At 40.4% G+C, this 20006-nt stretch overlaps 1 protein-coding gene across 2 annotated transcripts in view; it reads left to right on the forward strand.

The window, feature by feature from the left end:
- The first annotated feature begins 7529 nt into the window (after positions 1 to 7529).
- PINX1 (PIN2 (TERF1) interacting telomerase inhibitor 1) overlaps positions 7530 to 20006 on the forward strand; it is a 91875-nt gene continuing 79398 nt past the window's right edge. Inside the window, exons 1-4 of one of the 2 annotated variants that reach the window (XM_046656698.1) lie at positions 7530 to 7663; positions 13824 to 13933; positions 15678 to 15770; positions 17752 to 17830. In XM_046656698.1, coding sequence (XP_046512654.1) covers positions 7645 to 7663; positions 13824 to 13933; positions 15678 to 15770; positions 17752 to 17830 — 301 coding nt within the window. In that variant the 5' untranslated portion in view covers positions 7530 to 7644. Of the gene's footprint in view, positions 7664 to 12487; positions 12604 to 13823; positions 13934 to 15677; positions 15771 to 17751; positions 17831 to 20006 lie in introns of those variants that run through there. The other variant, XM_046656697.1, reaches the window with a different exon arrangement.

A 20006-nucleotide genomic window follows, 5' to 3' on the forward strand; every position in this document is an offset into this window, starting at 1 on the left:
TATTAGCTTTGAATCCTTGTATTTATATAAATGAATACACTCTCAATATCTTATCTTAAACATTGTCAGTGTTATTTTTTGTCCCCAACGTTTTATTATGAAAAATTGCAAACATGAAGTAAAGCTGGAAGAATTTTATAGTGAACATCCACCAAGGTTTTGCTATACTTGCTTTATCACATATTCATATATCTATTCTCTGTCCATCCATTAATCCAACCTATTTGGGGTGCATTTCAAAGTAAGTAGCAGGTGTCAGAATACTTTCCCCTAAGCAGTTCAGCATGAATGTTGCTAGCTAAGTTTCAATGTTTGTCAAGTCTTTTCCATGTATATACACTAATATGTGCAAGTCGTAAGAGTACATTTCTGAGTTCCAAAAAATGCATTGACCTGTGTGATGTAAATGGTTATCAAGATCCAGGATGTCATCAACACCCCAGAAAACCCCCTCATGCCCCTTCCCAGTCAATCTGTGCCCTACTCCCCAGAGACAACTGCTGTTCTTCACACCTAGATTCATTTTGCCTGTTCTAGAATTTCATATAAATGGAATCATACAGTATGCACTTCTTTCACAGAGCATTATGTTTTTGAGATTAATTCAGGGAACAGCAAAACTTTTTCTTAATATTTTCAAGTAGTAAATATTTTAGGCTTTGAGGTCATACAATCTCTTGCAGCCACTCAATGTGGCTGATGTAGCCAGAAAGCAGCCAAACAACAGATAACTTTATTTAGAAACATAGATAGCTAGTCTGCAGGACGGTTTGTCAACCTCATCAAATGTGGTTGTGTGTGTCAGCAGTATTCCTCTTCATTGCTGAGTAGTATTCCATTGTAGAACTATACCACAGTTTGGTTATCCAACTGCCAGTTGAAGATCACAAGATGCTTCCAGTTTTTATGAACAAAGCTGCTATGAACATTTTTGTACAAGTCTTTTTATAAAAACATGTTTTTATTTCTTTTGAGTAAACACCTAGGAGTGGAATTGCTGGTCCTAGGGTAGGTTTATTTTTATTTTTATTTAAACAAACAAACAAACACCTGCCAGATATCAGTGTTGCTTTTACTTTTCCTTCCCCAGGGAGCGATGATTATAACAACGTCCTGTGGGAATTTCTTCTCTCATGGCAACTTCTTTCCCTCTCTTGCCCTTTCCTTACTTCCAAGGGGAGATCATCACAAATGGAAATTTAAAAACATACTTTCAACATCTCTCTCTACTAACTGGCTGCTTCTCTCTACTTCCTAGCTCAAGTTGCCAAAAGGAAGAATCTGACTAGTTCACTCATTGCCATCATCCCATACTTGGCCGGCTTTTCACACCAGCATACTGCAGTGGTTCCTGGCCTCCCACGGACAGGCTGCACACCTCGTTCAATCAGCCGTGGCCTAGCAAAGAGGACCACGGGGTAGAGGTGGGACTTCTAGAAATGAGACAACCCAAGGCTGCCGCTCTTAGCTGAGCAGTTTCCCACAGCAAGGGATGGTAGGTGTGGCTGGCATCTTAATTGACATATAATTACAACATGATTCACTTAGTAATTCCCCTATTTTTGGATACTTAGGTTGTTTTCAATTTTTCATCTCACATCTTAGATTGCAAAAGACACTTTGGAACACAAACATTTGTATAAAATTGGTAACATTTCCTTCTAGACCTCCTAGAAGCTGTATTACTGGGTATGAACATTTGACATCACTGATTCCCAAACTTTAGCGAGCATCAGCATCACTTGCAGGGCTTCTTAAAACACACAGGAGGACTGGTCTGGTGGCACAGTGGTTAAGTTCACACACTCTGCTTCTGCAGTCTGGGGTTCACAGGTTCAGATCCCGGGCGCGTACCTAGCACTGCTTGTCAAGCCACGCTGTGGTGGTGTCCCACATAAAATAGAGAAGATTGGCACAGATGTTAGCTCAGTGATAACCTTCCTCAAGCAAAAAAAGAGAAAGAGTGGCAACAGATGTTGGCCCCAGGCCAATCTTCTTCACAAACAAAACAAAACAAAAAAACCACACAGGGCTGGGATCCACCCCTGGAGTTTCTGGTTCAGTAGGTCTATCATGGGGCCTGAGAATTTGCATTTCTAAAAAGTTCCCAAGTGTTGCCAACACTGGAAGAGGGATTTTTCTCTCCTTCTGATGCTTCTATAGCACTTTGGGCCACTTTTGAGTATTTAACACAACCTGCCTTGCCTTAGAATTAAGTTGGCATGTATTCATTTCATCCCCTAGAACAGGAACTCCGTAAGGTTGGGTTCTGTTTTGTTTACCTTTGTATGCATTCAAGTGCTGAGCAGGGATAGTGTGCTTCAAAAGGAAGAAAAAAAAGCTTGTTATGTGGTTAATCTGTCACCTAATTTCCTTGTTACTCTCTCCTTCGTTGTATTAATGCTGTCCCAAGCTCCCCCAATTTCATTTGCAGACACTTAAAACTCCTTGCCACATAACTTTTGGTTGTTTGCTTCAATTTTGATATGCAACACCTGCAACTTTTTCGTGTCTGGAATTTACAGTTCCTGGTGTCACAAACTACTCTTGATCCGAGTTTTCCTTGAGGTGGGTGACAGTAGAGGAAGCTTGCGAGGGAAGATAGGAAGGGCTGGCTTGACTTAAACAATGCCAAGAAGGCAGAAGCTGAGCTCTTAAAATTAAATTTTACTGTTAGCATGCTGGAAATCAAAATCAAAATGAGATGTTTGTGAAAGGACTTGAAAAGTAGTAAAGCCCTTTCTAAATTGTGGAATTATTAATACGACACCCTAGGTCATATAATAAGTAGAAGACAGGAAAGCATTTAGAAACTAACTTCCCCAACTTTATCCCCATCACAGTTAGCAGAGACAAAAATCAGACATACTTAGAATATTCAGACCAAAATTCAGAGACAAAAATGGATAAACTTAGAACATTGACACCAAAGTTAGGAGAGCCCCAGTAAGCCCGTATCATAGAAGCCAGAATGGAACTTTTGATTTAGATTTGTGGTATTTTCACATCCAATAGTAAAAGAGTAAGAGGTTTCCAGTGAACTGGCGCAAATGTCTCAAAACATCTTTAAGTGAGATTTTTTCACTCTGGTTTATTTCACCTGATCCAACAACCTCCTTCTTCACTCAAGTGAAGTGAAGTCCTTTTAACAAAGTTTTCCCAGTCATCTCCTGGTAGGATGAACCCTGTCTTCTAGTGGATTCCTGTGTTCTGTGCTGGGGGTCCCATATCTGGTGTATTAAATTAAGAAATACAGATTATGACCTGCTGAATGAGGAGGCACAAACCACACGAGGTCAGCAAGTGGCTCCTTCAGTAGCTGAGTTAAACTCTGGGGTTGTTTCAATTGAAGGTGCAGTTTCAATACACTGACACAAAGGAAGTAGAATCACAAGATTTATTACTTACAGATCCCAGGAGTGGGGAGGCAAGGAACCAGGGGAAGGGCAGTCCTCCATCCCAGCTCATGAGGGAGCAGGAGAGAGTGAGCAGAGTGGCAAGCACCTATTGCATATAAAGTGGTTGGGGTGGAAGTCACCAAACTTTCCACAGGCTCAACTCTAAGTGGTTACTTTAAAAGGTGCCCCAGGAAAAGCAAAGCGGGAACTTGTGGCGGGAATCCTAAGTTCAGGTCTCTATCTAAATGTCCAGGCTCTGGGTGTGAGTAGGGCTGTCACACTGTAAAATGCCCAGGCAGCAACTCGGAATAGCTGTTTTCTCATCATAGTTCCTCAAGAGAGGCTCATGGGTGTAGTATTCCCTGAGTTCTGGCATGTTTAAAACTGGTTTTCTATAGACCTGATACTTTAAGGATAGCTTGGCTGGATATAAAACACCTAATTCATACTTTCTTTCCTTGAGTATCTTGAAAATGTTGCTCCATGGTTGCCTTGCTTTGTACATTGATATTGAGAAGTCTGGTGTTGACCTAATTCTTTTGCTCTTGTCATTTATTTATTTATTTTTTGTTTATATTTTATTATTATGCTGCCTAGGGATTTTCTCTTTGATAAAGCCTAATAATTATACTAGGATATGTCTTGGAGTTGTCTTGGAGTTGATCATTGCAGGTCAATTTTCCCAGGTACTTGATGGACCCTTTTAATAGGCAGAATCAGATCTTCTCTTATTTCCAGGAAGTTTTCTTGGATTATAGTTTTAAATGTTAGTTTTGTTCCATGGTTTTGTTTTTCCTCTTCAGGGACCCCAATTTTATATATTTATTAGATCTTCTTTGTCTGTCTTCCCTTTCAACCACTTTCTGACATTTTTTTTACTTCTTTCTTTACCTCATTTTCACTTTTTTAGTTGTTTTCTTGCCTTTCTTCAATGTCTCTTACTAAATTCTCATCTTTGGATCTATCTCTTTGGGCACCTTTGAATTTAATCCACATTTCTAATACGGTTTTGCTGTTTTACCTCCACTTCTTTCCTGTGTTCAATTAACTTTCACTTCATTTCTTCCTGCTTCTTTTGTCCATTCCTGTTAGCTTCTGAGTTTCTGACTCCAGGTGGTTTTTCACTTCCACATCACCAAATGATTGTTTATGGATATTTAATTCAATATGGAGTATTATGTTCGGTTTTCTTCTGTTTTGCGGTTGTTTTTGCAGTGATGGATTTTCATCAGCTGAAATGTTTGACTCATTTTCTGTTTTCTTCTTATTGTAGCCTTGTATAGCTGAAGATTGCTTTTGTTTATTAATTTTGCGGGCAGACTGTTGGCTGGGGTAGTTTTCAAGACTCCTAGTTCAAGAGTGCTCCCTTGCTCTCAGTGTAGTAAAGTACCCAGGAAGTCTGGCTTCAGAATCCCAGCTCTTAGCTATTATGCTATTATACTCCCTTTAATGCTCATGTCACTGAGTTATGCTTTTCTGCTTAAAGCAATTCTCTGAAAGTCTTTCAGACCCAGAAATAATCTCAGAGGTCGTCGTTTTTTCATAGATTGGCACATTGATATCAAAAGAGGTGAAATGACTTGCCCAAGGTCACTCTCCAAGTTGGGAGCAGAATTTAGGCTCTGCCATGTTTTCTGACTGCCATTTTAATTCTAGTGCTTGACCCCCTAACCCCCTGCATTGTAACAGAGTGCTGTGTCTTAGGAATGAAGTAAGTTTACCTGGCAAGAGTCAGCTGTATTTCTTTTATAGATAAAATGTTAGTGATATATCTGAAAAATAATATAAAGATATAATGCAACATATGAGGATTCCTTTTTGTGATTGTACAGAATGTATAACTAGCTTTTACAATCGAGTGTGTGTGTGTGTGTGTGGAGAGAGAGATTGAAACTGACATTCACCAGAGCTATAGAAAAGGAATAGCAACACTCTGTCCCTGATCTTGGTCTTTCCTTGCCTCAAGGAAAGGGACTAGCTCAGATGACGTATCCAAGTACCTTCTAGATTCAGTCCTTCGAAGCATTTTGACAGAGTCTGTCATCTCACCTAAAGGTGTTCTTCATAAGGACTTTTCTTGAGCAGGAAAAAAAACGAGTCTATTTTAACCGTGAGTTCGTTCATACCTTTGGTTGTTTAATGGCCTGATACGCAAAGTAAGGTCCATGGATCATCAGCATCCACATCCTCGGAAGCTTGTTAGAAATGCAGAATCTCTGACCCCATCCTAGACGTGCTGAACCAGAAACAGCATTTTAACAAGATCCCTAGGTGATTCGCACACACATTAAAGTTTGAGAAGCACTGCTCTTACAGAGTCTGCCAAGAGACTGGAGAATAAGACTAACTGTCTTATATTGAATCATCTTCTTTTTAAAAGCATAATAACCACTTCCAGCTGGCCATTTAAAATTATAAATATGATTCTGTAATTTTTTAAAAGTCCCAAACTTAACATTTTTTTCCAGTAGATTATCCTCATAGATATTTCATAGAATACTGGAGTGGGAATGCTGGAGTTGGAACAAACCTTAGAAACAATTAGTCTATCCTGCATTCACTCAAATGCAGAGTCCCTTCTACAACATTCTTTTGCGGCCTCTGACTGGACATGTCCAAGAGAGGCAGCTCACCGAATCACAAGGCACAACCATTTGCTGCCATTCACTGCCACACTCATAGTCTTAATTCAGTTTTGACCAGCTATCCCCTGGACCACAACAACAGTGTTGCAAACTTCTGCCTCAATCTTTCTGACCATCCTAGAGACAAAATTATCTTCCTGAAATCATATACCAACATATGTAGTGCTTGAAAAAATTCTGACTTTCTGATAAAGTCACTATTCTCCACTCTATATAACTACCTTCCATTTACTCTGGTCTAATCAAACACATCTGCTAATTATCCCAAGACTTGGGTGATCCTGCATGCTTAATTTTGTGCAAGTCCAACTCCCTATTTTAATCATGTTCCCCATGTCATGACTTACCTGCTCCCTGCCTTGGCTGTGAAAATTTCATTGATTTTGCATCTCCCCATCCATCTCAGTTCCTGGGTATGTACTGACGGCAGCAACTATTCTTTTGTGTTTCTTTTTTCTGATTTTTATGAAACTAGGGAGGTGTATCTTGTTTGTCCAGATTCCTAGTTAAGGGGTGAGTTCATCTGGAACAGGAATCTAGTCCCTCACATAGCTTCTCTTGGCACTTGAGTGGTGCTGTCTTTCTGTGTCAGCACCATCACCTGAGGTTCACTAGAGTCACCTGTCCAGAAACATGTCCTTATTGTCTGCCTAAGATTCTCACTGCCAGAATCTCATTAGAACTCCCCTGTTGACACAAGAACTTTACTTAAATTTCACAAACATCTATGGAGCCTGTACCATACTCAAATTATTTTGCTAGGTGCTGGTATGGACACAGAGATGAATATGATAAAGGTAAAGTTCCAGAGTGCACGTTGAATGGAAGGAAAAACAAAAACAAAAACCTTTGTCTTGCTGAAAGCATCATCTTCTTTAAAGAGAGGCATTTTCCCCAGATTTAGCTATATGCTTAACTTGGGATCCTCTATCTAATCTATCTATCTTATCTATCTATATATCTATCTAATCTGTCATCATGTCTGTCTCAGAAAGCAGAGCAGGAAGAAAAGCTAGGACACCACGGTGCAGTCTTTCCCTCCAGCCGAGTTTCGCAAACTCCTTTTACGCACCATTTTTATAACGCTGACGGCCCTAAGGACTTTTGTTTACTTCTTTCTTTTCCTCATTAGACTGTGAACTACTTAAGGGCACAGTTGGTGTCTTATTTCCAGAAAGCACTATGCTTGGCATTCAGTAATTAATGATGCCGGTGATACAGGTAATCCTATTAGCCTTTGCTCTGCGGCACTCTTAAGGGTTTTACCTGCGTCCAATCATTTAGTGCAGGAACTTGCCGAAACGCACGAATCCCTGCTTCTCTTTCCACCTCCTTTAGACCTCCGACCCCTCCCCGCTGGGGGTCCGCACTCAATCACCTCACTGACCTCCGCCACCCGCCCCAAGACGGTCCGCGCCACGCCCACTCGCCGCCACGTGGTCGAGGAGCAGGTCGCGCCTCCCTGACGTCACCAGGACGCGCCGTGCCGCTGCAGTCCTCCTGGCGCGTGAGTCCCGGGGTTTCGGCTTCTCCGCGACCCGTTAGCCGTGGTGGCCGCAGTTGCTTAGGACCGGAGGCCCACGGCGTCACAGGCTGGCGACATGTCGATGCTGGCTGAGCGTGAGTATTGGGCTCGGAGGCCAGACCCGGGCGCAAGGGTGAAGGTGCCGGGTCGACGCTCCGTGCAGGACCGAGTGGCGGGGCATGCGGGGGACTGGAAGCCCGGTTCGGCTGGCCAGGCCTGCCGCAGAGATCGCCCAGCCCAGCCTTCTCCGAAGTTTGCTACCGTCTGCTAGTGAGAGAAACTGCGAGCGTCCGCTTGGGACTCTTGTCCTCACGCGCAGACATGGGCACGCGCGCGGTGGGTTCGAATGGGAGTCAGGACCCAGGTCGTGGGAACCCGGACTGGGTCTTTCACTTCCTGGGGCCTCCGCCTCATCAGTAAAAAGAGGAAGTTAGGGCAGCAGGATCTCCTTAGTCGCTGAAATGCCATTCTCGAAGATGTATTGAACCCAGTAAAGAAAGGCACAGGGATTAGAAGCATCCAACACAGGAAGTTAGCCTTTTTCTTATGGGGTGCAGAGCTAATGAGTGATTCTAAGTAAGACTGTGGCAGTTTTGACTTTCTTATTCGGAATTATTAACACTCTTCCATAAAAGGAGTGTTGGCCACAATGCCCTATCCAGCCTGTTTGCCGTTGACGTTTACCGTCACTTTGTGAAGGCAAGTTCATTCATTCCCTCTCTGGAGAGGCTAACTTCTGAACGGTACCTGTGCTAAGATTGCCTGCCACCAGATGGCAGTCGTGCTTTGATCCTGAAGAGAGGGCCATAACCTACTGAAAGTGTGTCGTGAGTGACGACCAGAAAAACAGCTGATTTAACAGACCAACAGCAACTGCACAGGGATTTTGTGAAACAGGTGCTGTCACTATCTCTCATGTAGGGAGATGGAAGAGTGGGAGCACAAAAAGAAATGAGTAAGGCTCCATTTTACAGGGGCAGAAATTGAGGTTCAGAGGAAAATAATTGACCCTGTCATTGAGCAGATTTTGTCAAAGTGACAAAATTGATCTAGTCATCTCTATATCTTGATGTTCTTGCCACTAGGACCAGCAGTTTTCTGTTTTTAAGTAGGGAATCATAGAAAGGAATATGTTACGATCTCTGCTGGTTTTAGTATTCTTCGATGTCTGCTTAATTGAGCATGCACTGGGGAACACTGGCCCTGGCTCTGCTGTTCATTTCTGTCTCTTTCCATGATCAGTTTCTGTGGGGTTATTAAAAACTTCTTTTATTGTCTTCGTGACTGGGTTGGCTTAAAAAAAAATCAATGAGATGGTGAACGTGAAAATAGTTCAATGTATGAAGTGACATACAAATGTGAAGTGCTATTTGTGAACATCAGTAATTCATATTGTATGATTTCAAGAGAATATTTTCAGTTCTCCTCTCCCTACCATGACTCTGAATTTTCAAATCTTTGTCATGATAATACATAATATTTTGTATCTTTTTAAAAATTTTGCTGAGTTAATATCTGTGACATCCCTTGTGATTGGACATTTAGGACTGGTATTCTTATTTTAAAGATGAGAAAATAAAAGCATAGAAAAGTCCTAGTCCCATAATATCACCACTCAGCAATTTTTTTCTCTGATAGTGTATAAAATTGGGATCATTCTATAGCTACAGTTTCGTATCCTACTTTTTTTCCTACTTAAAATTAGACGGTGGACCTTTTCATTAAGTATGCTATTTCCCTTGTTTTCCCTTGCCACATGGACTATATTTTGTTTTATCTTCACCACAGTCACTTGCCCTAGTTTTAAAATCTAGTAGTTTTCTTTTTGTTTCTCAAAAACGCTTTTTATCCAGTATTTCTTTAATTATCATATGTTATTTTAGTGGCTCTCTGCTATGTAAGACAAGAATTTCAGTTATCACTCACACTTCCTAGTTTTTATATAATTTGGAGTTTTAGACCTGGATTTTTCTCAAGATATCATCGGATTTATTCTCAAGATATCGGCTGATTCTCTTCAAGATCAATTTTTGGCACTTGGAAGATTACATTTTATAAGCAAATGACAACACTTTAGTTAATGGATTTTAATGTTCATTGCATTAAAGTTTTATGCTGTAGTTTCCTCAATCTTGAATAAGTCTTGAATATATATATATATATATTTTTTGCTGAGGCAGATTTGCCCTGAGCTGACGTCCATGCCAATCTTCCTCTACTTTGGATGTGTGTCATGGCCACAGCATGGCTGATGAGTGGTGTAGATCCACTCCTGGGATCTGAACCTGTGAAGCCAGGCTGCTGAAGCAGTGTGCCAAACTTAACCACTAAGTCGTGGGGCCGGCCCCTTGAATAATTTTGTAATAAGACTACATGGGTGGGATATTTTGTGCTCTTGAATATCTTTGGGGAAAAAAAAAAAGACAACGCTTCTATTCTTGGAAGAAGGAACTCAGCACAGCTTTCAGAGAAAGCTGAATCCTGGCACAAGCTGTGCTGTGTTAGGCATGGAGTGGTTGGGAAGAGAAGTCCTTTGAGCTGTTGTATGAAGCTTGATTATTGGGGTTACCCCAAAAGAGTCCTGATGGAACCATTTACAGTTCGATCTCCAAATAGGAGGAGTCACCGCTGGAGGACGGTTAAACACATCGTCCCAGATAGTGATTCTGCAGATTCAGGGCACTCTTCCCTGGGGCCCAGCACTCTCCCTTACACTGCTCTTCCACGTAGTGTCGGGCATCCCCAAGACTGTCCTCAGATTCAGTGATTTACCATGGCTCAGGACTCAGCCTATAGTTGTACTCATGACTGAGATTTATTGCTGCTAAAGGACACAGAGCAAAATCAGCAAAAGGAAAAGACACGTAGGGCAAAGTCCAGGCAAAACCAGGCACAAGCTTCCAGAGTCCTCTCCCAGTGGAGTCACACATGACACACTTAACTCCCCCAGTATGAGTTGTGATAACACATGTGAAATGTTGCCAACCAGGGAAGCTTGTTAGAGACTCAGTACCCCAGGTTTTCACTGGGGGCTGGTCACGTAGGCGGCCTCTGCCTGGCATGCCCCAGAGTTCCACACTTCCAGAAGGAAAGCAGGTGTTCAGCATTGTTTGTGGAAACAGGCATAGTGAGCCACCCTTATCAGTTCTGAGAATGGTCAGAACCTTCCTGAAACCCAAGTTCCCTGCCAAGGGCCAGCCTTGTAAGCAGGCCTTTTGAAGGACAGCCAGTAGTCAGGCCTGCTCTGGTAGCTCTTTTCTGCATGCAGTATAGCAAAGCTGGCATCTGAGCACAGAACCGTTAGGGAATAAGAATAACAAAGCACGCATAAAAGTTGATCCGTTCTGAACAGACCAAAGATAGTCTTTTCCTTGCCAGGATATCCCAAACCTTAAGCTTCTACAACACTAGTGCCAGGAAGTGTTCCAGGCAAGGAGGGTTATGGTCACACAAGTTTGGGAAACGCGGTGTGCCTGCCTCGGCCTCCTCTCGGAGGATCTGCATGTTTGCATATTCAGAGTTCTGAGGAAGCCTCGCTGGGGAACACCGCAGTCACGTTTGCCCAGTGAAGGGGATGTGTTCTGAGGTATGTGTAGTTGGGTGATTTCGTCATTGTGTGAACGTCATAGAGTGTTCTGAGGGGAACAAAATCTGCTACCCCAAAAAATGTGTCTCTTTAACATGAGGATTATTTTAGGCTGATTATTTTTAAGAAACAAAGACTTACACAGTTTTTCTTGTTACCTTCCCCATAACCACCTAAAAGAATTAAGATTAAAAAAACCTTTCCTCAGGAAGTGAGTTACCACCTTAGCATAAAGTGAACTAGATGGTAGATGGAGGAACCTAGAAAAGCCCATTTGTTGGGCTCCCCTCTGTGTTCTTCTGTTTCTGTGTGACCAAACACTTGTTCTCCAAACGTTTGCTCCTTCTCACCTACCTGTGAATTGCCTTCCTTCCCTTTGAAATCCCTGTCCCTCCCCACCCCCAACAGCTTTTGTCTTTAGCTGAGGATGGTATTTAAGGTGAGGGCTTCAGGCCTTCTTGGTGAGTCACTTGGTGGTGGTGGTTTTCCTGGGTTCCCATGTATACATGTTATTAAACTTTGTTTTTCTCCTGTTAATCTGTCTCATGTCAGTTTAATTCTTAGAGCAGCCAGAAGAACTGAGAAGGACAGAGGAAAATTTCTTCCTCCCCTACAGCGCTTACGCAAACCTGGATGGTATAGCCTATATAGTACTGGTCTTATGGCACCATCATTGTATGTGTGGTCCATCATTGACCGAAACGTCATTTTGCAGTACATGACTGTGTTAAATTTTGTTTAACCCAATGGTACTCTATTTTAATGAGAAGCCCCTCTCCCCATTTAACATCCTCATTTGGGAAACTCTGCCATATGCCATTGGTTGAGGATACTGCCATTTCCCTGGGAAGAGGAACTGACCGTGGCTGTCCATCCAGTCTTTTGTGTTGTAAGCAGTATAGCCTGCTGTATATACGTATGTAACGTAAACTGTATACAGTTCTTATTGCAGAGGGTGGGCTGTCATTCTCCACAATGTCTCCTTTATACAAGCCCCAGTCACATCCCCCTGGCAAGCTCTGCTGTATAGTCATCAGCTCTGACACACACCAGTCAGCAGCCTGACGGAGAGAATGCTGGTTAACAAGGCCTGTCTCGAATGCTGTTCATTAGCAGAGGCAGTGTTACACTGAGTACTTACTAAGATAAGTACAGCATTAACTTAGTCACGTGTAGCATATTTGGGTCACCTTTTTCCTGCAAAACAGTATGAGTTTGAGCCCAACTTGTTTTGCTTTATAAGTAACCTTTTTCTGCCTGCATGTTTGTGAAAGGTTTACTTATTTTTGCTAGGCAGTGTGTAGTTATGGGTCTCTTTATAGATTTGACTTGTAGTACAGTAAGCCTCTCTGACTGAAAAGTTGGGTTATTTTTAAAATTATGTCATGGGACTGCCGAGGCGTGAGGTTGCTGTTGATAGTGAGGCGCGTGCTTCCGTTGGTGCAGAATGTGAGTGATAATGACGCTTGATCTCCAGGTTTCTCATTTGGCCGTAATTTACTTTTGAGTTTTATATTCTTGTTCTGTGAACTTTTGAGATTCTGTATCTGCTGTGACTTTCCTTAAAATGACAATAAATTTGAGTTCATAATGGTCAGTTATTTACATGTATTTAAAAAAAAAAATGCTTACTTTGAAGAGACCCAAAGCATTTGCCTTAATTCAATTATGTTCCTTCCTTTCTTCCCATCTCCTCTTCTTGTCTCCTTCTTCCTTCCCTCCTTCTTTCTTTCTCATTCATTCAGATGTTCATTCATATATTTACTGAGTGCTTGCTATAGGCAAAGTGTTTTTTACTTCTTGCAACGAAGCATAAGGAATAAGACACCATAGTGAGCCGTAGGAGATTATGGTCTAATAGGAAACATAAGAGATGGACATTAATAGTCATAATACAGAAGAATGTAATTAAATGCCGGAAAAGAAGCAGATAATTTATTCTGGAAGTCCAGAGAAGGGGTCATATGGCCTGAGGGCATTTCATTGAGAAGGGATGATTTTTAGTATCCATAGGTCACGTGTGTGGAGGGTACAGTTGATTATCCCCAAGATCATAATGCCTGTTGTATATTGTGGATTAAGAATATAAGCTTTGATGTCAGTAGGACCTTGGTTTGTATAGAGGCTCTGGTTTTTGCTTGGAGACTTTGGCACGTTTCTTTCTCTAAGCCTTAGATTTTCTCATCTGAAAAGGGGAGATAAGAGTATCTACCCTCATTGGGTTACTGTGAAAACTGAATCTAATAGTGTATGGATAGCATTTGACACATGATGTATGGCAACGACTATGCTGCTGCAGCTGCTACTGATGGTGAGGATGACGCTGGTGCTGACAGGTGCTTTAAGTTGCTGCCTTTAGCTGAATGTGGAAGGCCTGAATGATGGTATATCCTGTCTCTTGATTTGTCACCTTTGGAGGAAATCTTTTTATTTTTATCTTATGAGGTCAGTTACTATGTTGAGAATACACAGTTGTTGGGGAAACCAGGATAACGATCCAATCTGATAACCTTCCATTGGCTGCTGAATCTGATATCTGCATCTAAGAAAACAAAATGTATGTGATGTTTTATGCAGGCATGTGTGTATGTATTAGATATGTGTGTATTTGTGTGGTGTTTTCCAGATTTGAAAGATAAATTGCTGATGAGATACTTTGTCATTTGCAGGTCGGCGGAAGCAGAAGTGGGCCGTGGATCCAAGAAACACTGCGTGGAGTAATGATGATTCCAAGTTTGGCCAGAGGATGCTAGAGAAGATGGGGTGGTCTAAAGGAAAGGTATTTTGGAAAACAGCAAAAGAAATTGGAGCCATGGAAGGAGATTGCAAATCAAGAGAATACATCTTTCTTTGGAAACTGGGAGGAATTTATGTTTTGGATCAATAAGTGATTTTGGAGAAATAACTAAATTGTAGTGACCTTCTGATGATAAAGTTAGAATTCAACATGAATGTCAGCTGTCTTTGTTTATCATTTAACCTACTGTGATTAACATCTTTCATAGACAGTGTCTTTTAATTATTTGCTCTTGGAATCATACTTAACCAGAGTTTTATATTGCTAAGAGTAATATTCCCTTTTATAGCTAGACTACACATTTTCTCTTTTCCCTCACATTTCATTTGTTCCTGACTCAGATAGGATTTGTACTGATATCTCTACACTTAAATGGTTTTTGTCAAGGTCTTTTAACCATCTTGTTCCCAAATCCAATGGACCCTTTCTTGTGTTCACATTACGGAATTCTCTAACAGCATTGGACATAATTAACTACTCCTTCCTTGAAATACTTCTGCCTTGCCTTCCACAGTACTTCCCTCTTTCCTGTTTTTTTTCTTTCTACCTCACTGGCCACTCCTAAATTTGTTGCTGGCTCTTCCTCCTGCAGACTTTTGAGCTTTGGAGCTCTTTGGGGTCAGCCCCAGGCCCTCTTCTGTACCCTGCTCAGGTGAGCTCATTCAGTCCATCCTGGCTTTGAATTATCTAAGTTCTGAGAACTGTCACTTTTCTGTATCTAGTCCAGATCTGTCCTCTGAGCTCCAAATTTGTAAATTCATCAGCCTGATTGACATTTCTGCTTGAATAAGCATCTCAAGCTTATCATTTTTATGATATAACTCTTGATCCCCTCAAATATTTCTTTCTCAAGTTTTCCTCATTTTTGCAAATGGTACCCTGTCTGCCAGCCAGAAACCTGGGAGTCATGCTTGGTTCCTCCACCACTCTCACTTCCCACATCCCTGGTCATTATTCCTTTCTATCCAGGGCAGCCTTGTGCTTCAACCACTGCCATTGGTTGCCCTGATCACGACAACAGCCTCTCACCTGCTTCCCTGTTCTCCTTTATTTCCTCTTCTGGACCATTTGCCATATAACAGCCAGACTAATCTTTTAAGATACAGAAATTAGATCATGCATTCCATTACTTAAAAGATCAGTGGTTTCCTGTTGTTTTAAAAAAATGAAATCCAAATTCCTACCATAATTTCCAAGGTCCTGTGAGGTCTAGCCCCTTCATATCATCTTATTTTCTCTTCATTCACTTTGCTGGAGCCATCCTGGGTGACTTTCAGGTTCTCCAGAACACCAAGCTCTTTGGGACACCTTACAAATGAGCGTTAATTGATGCAGCAGACTTGGAGTCCCTCTCTCCCCACTTCCTCAGTGTTGTTTTGTAAAATTATTTAATAGAGCCATGAACTTGTAATATTTCTGATGGACTTCTCTTAGTTTGTAGTAGTACTCTGTTTTTGTGCATCAGAAATAAGCACGTTCTCCTTAGTGTTTACATGAGCCTTAAATTTGGTCTCAAGTTGAAGAATTGGCATTCATTAATGTAAGTGCATCCTTGGTATTACAGACGTATCTTACAAGAATCCATTAAACTGTGTCCTCTTTGAGGGCACAGATAATGCCTCATTCCTAGATGTTTAGTAATTAATCAAATGATCGATGAGCAAAGAAAGAGGTAATTTCTATACCTGATAAAGATGCTAACTGTCTTTCTGTTTAATCTCCACAGGGTTTAGGGGCTCAGGAGCAAGGAGCCACAGATCATATTAAAGTTCAAGTTAAAAATAACCACCTGGGACTTGGAGCTACAATCAATAATGAAGTGAGCAACAGTGTCTGCTGGGGGTTTCCTTACACAGTTGATCTTTTCGTAAATATAAAAATTTTAATCCCACCAAATTAATTGACCAATTTTTAACTATTCAAGTGTGTATCATCCATGTTTTGGATAAGTAACGAGCCCATAGCTAAGTTGGCTGTTATCTTGTAACATGCCATCGCCTTGCCTTATTGTCCTTATGGGATTCTTTACTTGATTGTGCCTGAGAGACCCAAAGCAGTTTTATGGCTAAACTTTGCAAAAGTATTCTTTTTATAGAAATACTCATTTCAGTACAGATAAGAATTTTCATCTTTACATGTGTTCTAATATTTGGCTTATATTATTAAAAGTTGGTGGCATTTAGTTTCAGAAATGCTACAAGAAAATGGCATTCTTTTCCTGTCACATTGTCTGTTTCTGACTGTTGGTAGACAGCACTTGAATTTATTCACATTTCCTCTTCAACACTGACACCTTGAAAATATCATGCTATAATTAAAAAATAATGGCCTACCATGCTTTTCATTTTCACTCTTGTTCACTTTAGAAAGTATCTAAGCTGAAAGCTTTGTTCTTAAATTTTTGCAGCCAACAGAATTCTGGTAGGAAATCTGGAGAATTACTTTAGGTAAACTGAATTAGTTTGATTAGCTCAAAGTTTGTGGACTAACAGCTAAACTTTTAAACGACTAAAGAAACAGTTTAATGTATACATATATCAAATCATCATCTAAAACAAATACTATGTTATAAGAGAAAAAATGCTGTAACTAGTATGTCAATTACATCTCAGTAAAGCTGGGGGAAAAATACTGTAACCGTTGTCTGCTGACAAAATCCAAAAGTGACACTTGAAAACATTTGGAATTTCACACACTTACTAGATGAAATGTTTAGCATGATCCTCTGTATTTTTATCAATTAGTAAACAGACCTTGAATAATTTTTTTAAAAGTTTATGTATGGGGCCGGGCGTGTGGCCGAGTGGTTAAGTCTGCATGCTCCGCTTTGGCGGCCCAGGGTTTCACTGGTTTGGATCCTGGGCCTGGACGTAGCACTGCTTGTCAGGCCACGTTGAGGTGGTGTCCCATGTGCCACAGCTAGAAGGACCCATAACTAAAAATATACAACTATGTACTTGGGGGATTTGGGGAGAAAAAGCAGAAAAAAAAAAAGATTGGGAACACTTGTTAGCTCAGGTGCCAATCTTTAAAAAAAAAAAATGTTTACATAAGGTTGGTCTTGAAGGCAGTTGTTGAGAGAGAGAGAATACAGATATACTTAATGTTTTAGGAGAAGCATTGCTCAGTAAACCTATTCACTATGCCTTAAACTTAGGCATCCTTTACAAAGTGTGTGTGAGGCAAATTCCTAAATTGAAACCTTGCTTCCCTCTGGTTTATGTTGTTTTAGACATGTTCATTCTCTTAAAGTCAGACGCTCTTTGTTGTAATGAACTTGTTAGCTGACCACCTTGCAAATGGGTGCTGATTGAGTGGGGAAACTTTGAATGCTTCCTCCTTCCTTGTAGAACTGGGATGGATGCGAGCAAATAGAATTGGGCAAGATATTTTCAACTCCTGTGAGCGAAGAAGAGAGCCCTAAGTCCATCACTGCTTTTTTCCTTTGACCTACATAATTCTCCCCTAGTAAGAAAAACATAATTATTTTATTTTGCGTTATTTTAATATTTAGCACACAGGTTATGTGTTGATTATTTGGCTATTAGTTGACTGTTGATAAGTTATCCATATTTGAAATCAGGACGTAAGCTTCCAAGAAGCCCATTTTTAATACTGATAGATAAATTACATTTCAAATTTATATTATTTCTTCTTCATTCATATGTATAAAATATTTTGATGAAATGTTTAAAATTTTACATTAACTACCAGATTTCCTTGCTTCCAAAATATATCTTATCTCAGTCAGTGTAGGTAGACAACAGGCTTGCCTCTAATTGATTTTTCGATATTTTCAGGACAACTGGATTGCTCATCAAGATGACTTTAACCAACTTCTGGCTGAACTGAATACTCGCCATGGGCAGGAAACGTCAGGTAGGGAAGCCTTTTCTTTTTATCTCTTGGGTTTGTGGAAGGCATAATATCAGTTTAAAGTATTTTTATCAACTCTTTTTGCTGTAAGCATCGTGTATCTGAAAGTTAATTGATTGAAGCTATTATGAATCCTCATTTCTGTTTACATTTTAATAGTGCTTTCATTGAACGGACCTTTAATCATAAGCAAACACTTTTTTCCCAGTAAGAGTTTGAGAATGGCAAGATAAATCTATTCGGTTTACATCTCAAATAGGAAGTAATCTTTCCAGGGATCCTTAGCGTGACCAAAAAGATGTTTTTAAAATACAAAGCCAGAAATATCAAGTGGGACCATAAACTACCATCCAGTGAAAGCTAATAGAAAGCCCTTTCTGTACTGATTCTGCCTAGTCAAATTTGTATTACCTTTTAATTTATGTAAGAGGTATATAATATTTGTTGCAAGGGCCTCAGTACTAGAAATTGTATTCCCAAGCTATTGGAACTAGAAGTGAAACAACTGAACTTTGGGCTTTCCATATGAAATTAACAGAAAGGTAGTACTGTTGGGGGGAAGGGCATGGATGGTATACTCCTCAAACTTGTGGGCCTTTGGTATGATTTTCGAGTTCAAAGGAAGTTTTTTGTCACATGGCTATTTGGAAGGCAAGGACATAACTTCACTTAATTCTGCTGGATGTTCATGAAGAAGTCTAGACTATTATTTCTTCTGCAAACATTTTTAAAAAAATTATAAAATACACATAACATAAAAATTACCATCTTAACCATTTTCAAGCATACAGTTCAGTGACATTAAGTACGTTCACATTGTCATGCAGTCGTCACCACCATCCATCCACAGTGCTCTTCATCTTGTAAAGCTGAAACTCTGCCTCCATCAAACACTAACTCTCCCTTTCCCCCTCCCTCCAGCCCCAGAAAACCATGATTCTACTCTGTCTCTATGCATTTGACTTCTCTAAGTACCTTGTATAAGTGGAGTCAATACAGTATTTGTCCTTTTGTGTATGGATTATTTCACATAACATAATGTCCTCAAGGTTCATCTATGTTGTGGCATTTCCTTCTTTTTAAGGCTGAATAATATTCCATTGTATGTATATAACACATTTTGTTTGTCTACTCATTCATTGATGGACATTGGGTTGTACCTCTGGGCTGTTGTGAATAACCCTGCTATGAACATGGGTGTTCAAGTCTCTCTTCAAGTCCCCACTTTCAAGTCTTTTGTGTATATACCTAGAAGTGGGATTACTGGATCATATAGTTATTCTATTTTTAACTTTTTGAGGAACCACCTTACTGTTTTCCATAGTGGCTACACTGTTTTACATTCCCACCAATGCTGCACAAGAGTTCCAGTTTCTCCACATCCTTGCCAACACTTGTTATTTTCTGTTTTTTTGGTAGTAGCCATCCTAATAGGTGTGAAGTCATAGCTCATTGTAGTTTTGATTTGCATTTTCCTAATGATGGCTCATGTTGAGCATCTTTTCATGTACTTCTTGGCCATTTGTATGTCTGGAGAAACGTCTTTTCAAGTCTTTTGCCCATTTTTAAATTGGGTTGTATTTTTGTTGTTGAGTTATTCTGCAAACATTTTTATAAGAAATTTATTTCTATTCCTTGTGTACAGTGTTTGGCATGTAGTGAATAGTCAAGAGATGTTTGTTAAATTTAAAGAGAAAGAACTGTGGAATGAAATTAAAAATTAGACTTGAGTTCAGCAAACATTTATTGAACTGTGTTCTGGATACCAAGTTAGACTTGAGGATATTTAAATGTATGAGAACATAATCCCTGGTTGGGAGGTAACAAGCAGGATATGTTGGTCACGGTCTGGTAAAATTACTCTGCAGCCCTAACTGTGGGAAGATTTATTGCAGGGCTGCGTAAGGAATTGAGCCCAGAAGCATGCAGGGAAAGGTACTCTGTCTTTTCCCTAGTCAGATTGGACTTCTTGCTGGAATCTATGGCTTGTACAGTTTTCTTTGTCCACGGGATAACTGTTAGAACTATCCTAACAGTTCCGTGTGTAGTCCTACTGTAAAGGATGGTAATTTGTTAGCCAAAGAAAAACATAAGGAAAATGTTTTGTGAAAACACTGACTGCATGGTATTAGGAAATGCAGGGTCTATGCACTCATAAAATTCAAGGACATTAGCCCTT

This window comes from Equus quagga, chromosome 3, assembly GCF_021613505.1.
Source record: "Equus quagga isolate Etosha38 chromosome 3, UCLA_HA_Equagga_1.0, whole genome shotgun sequence".
NCBI lineage: Eukaryota > Metazoa > Chordata > Mammalia > Perissodactyla > Equidae > Equus > Equus quagga.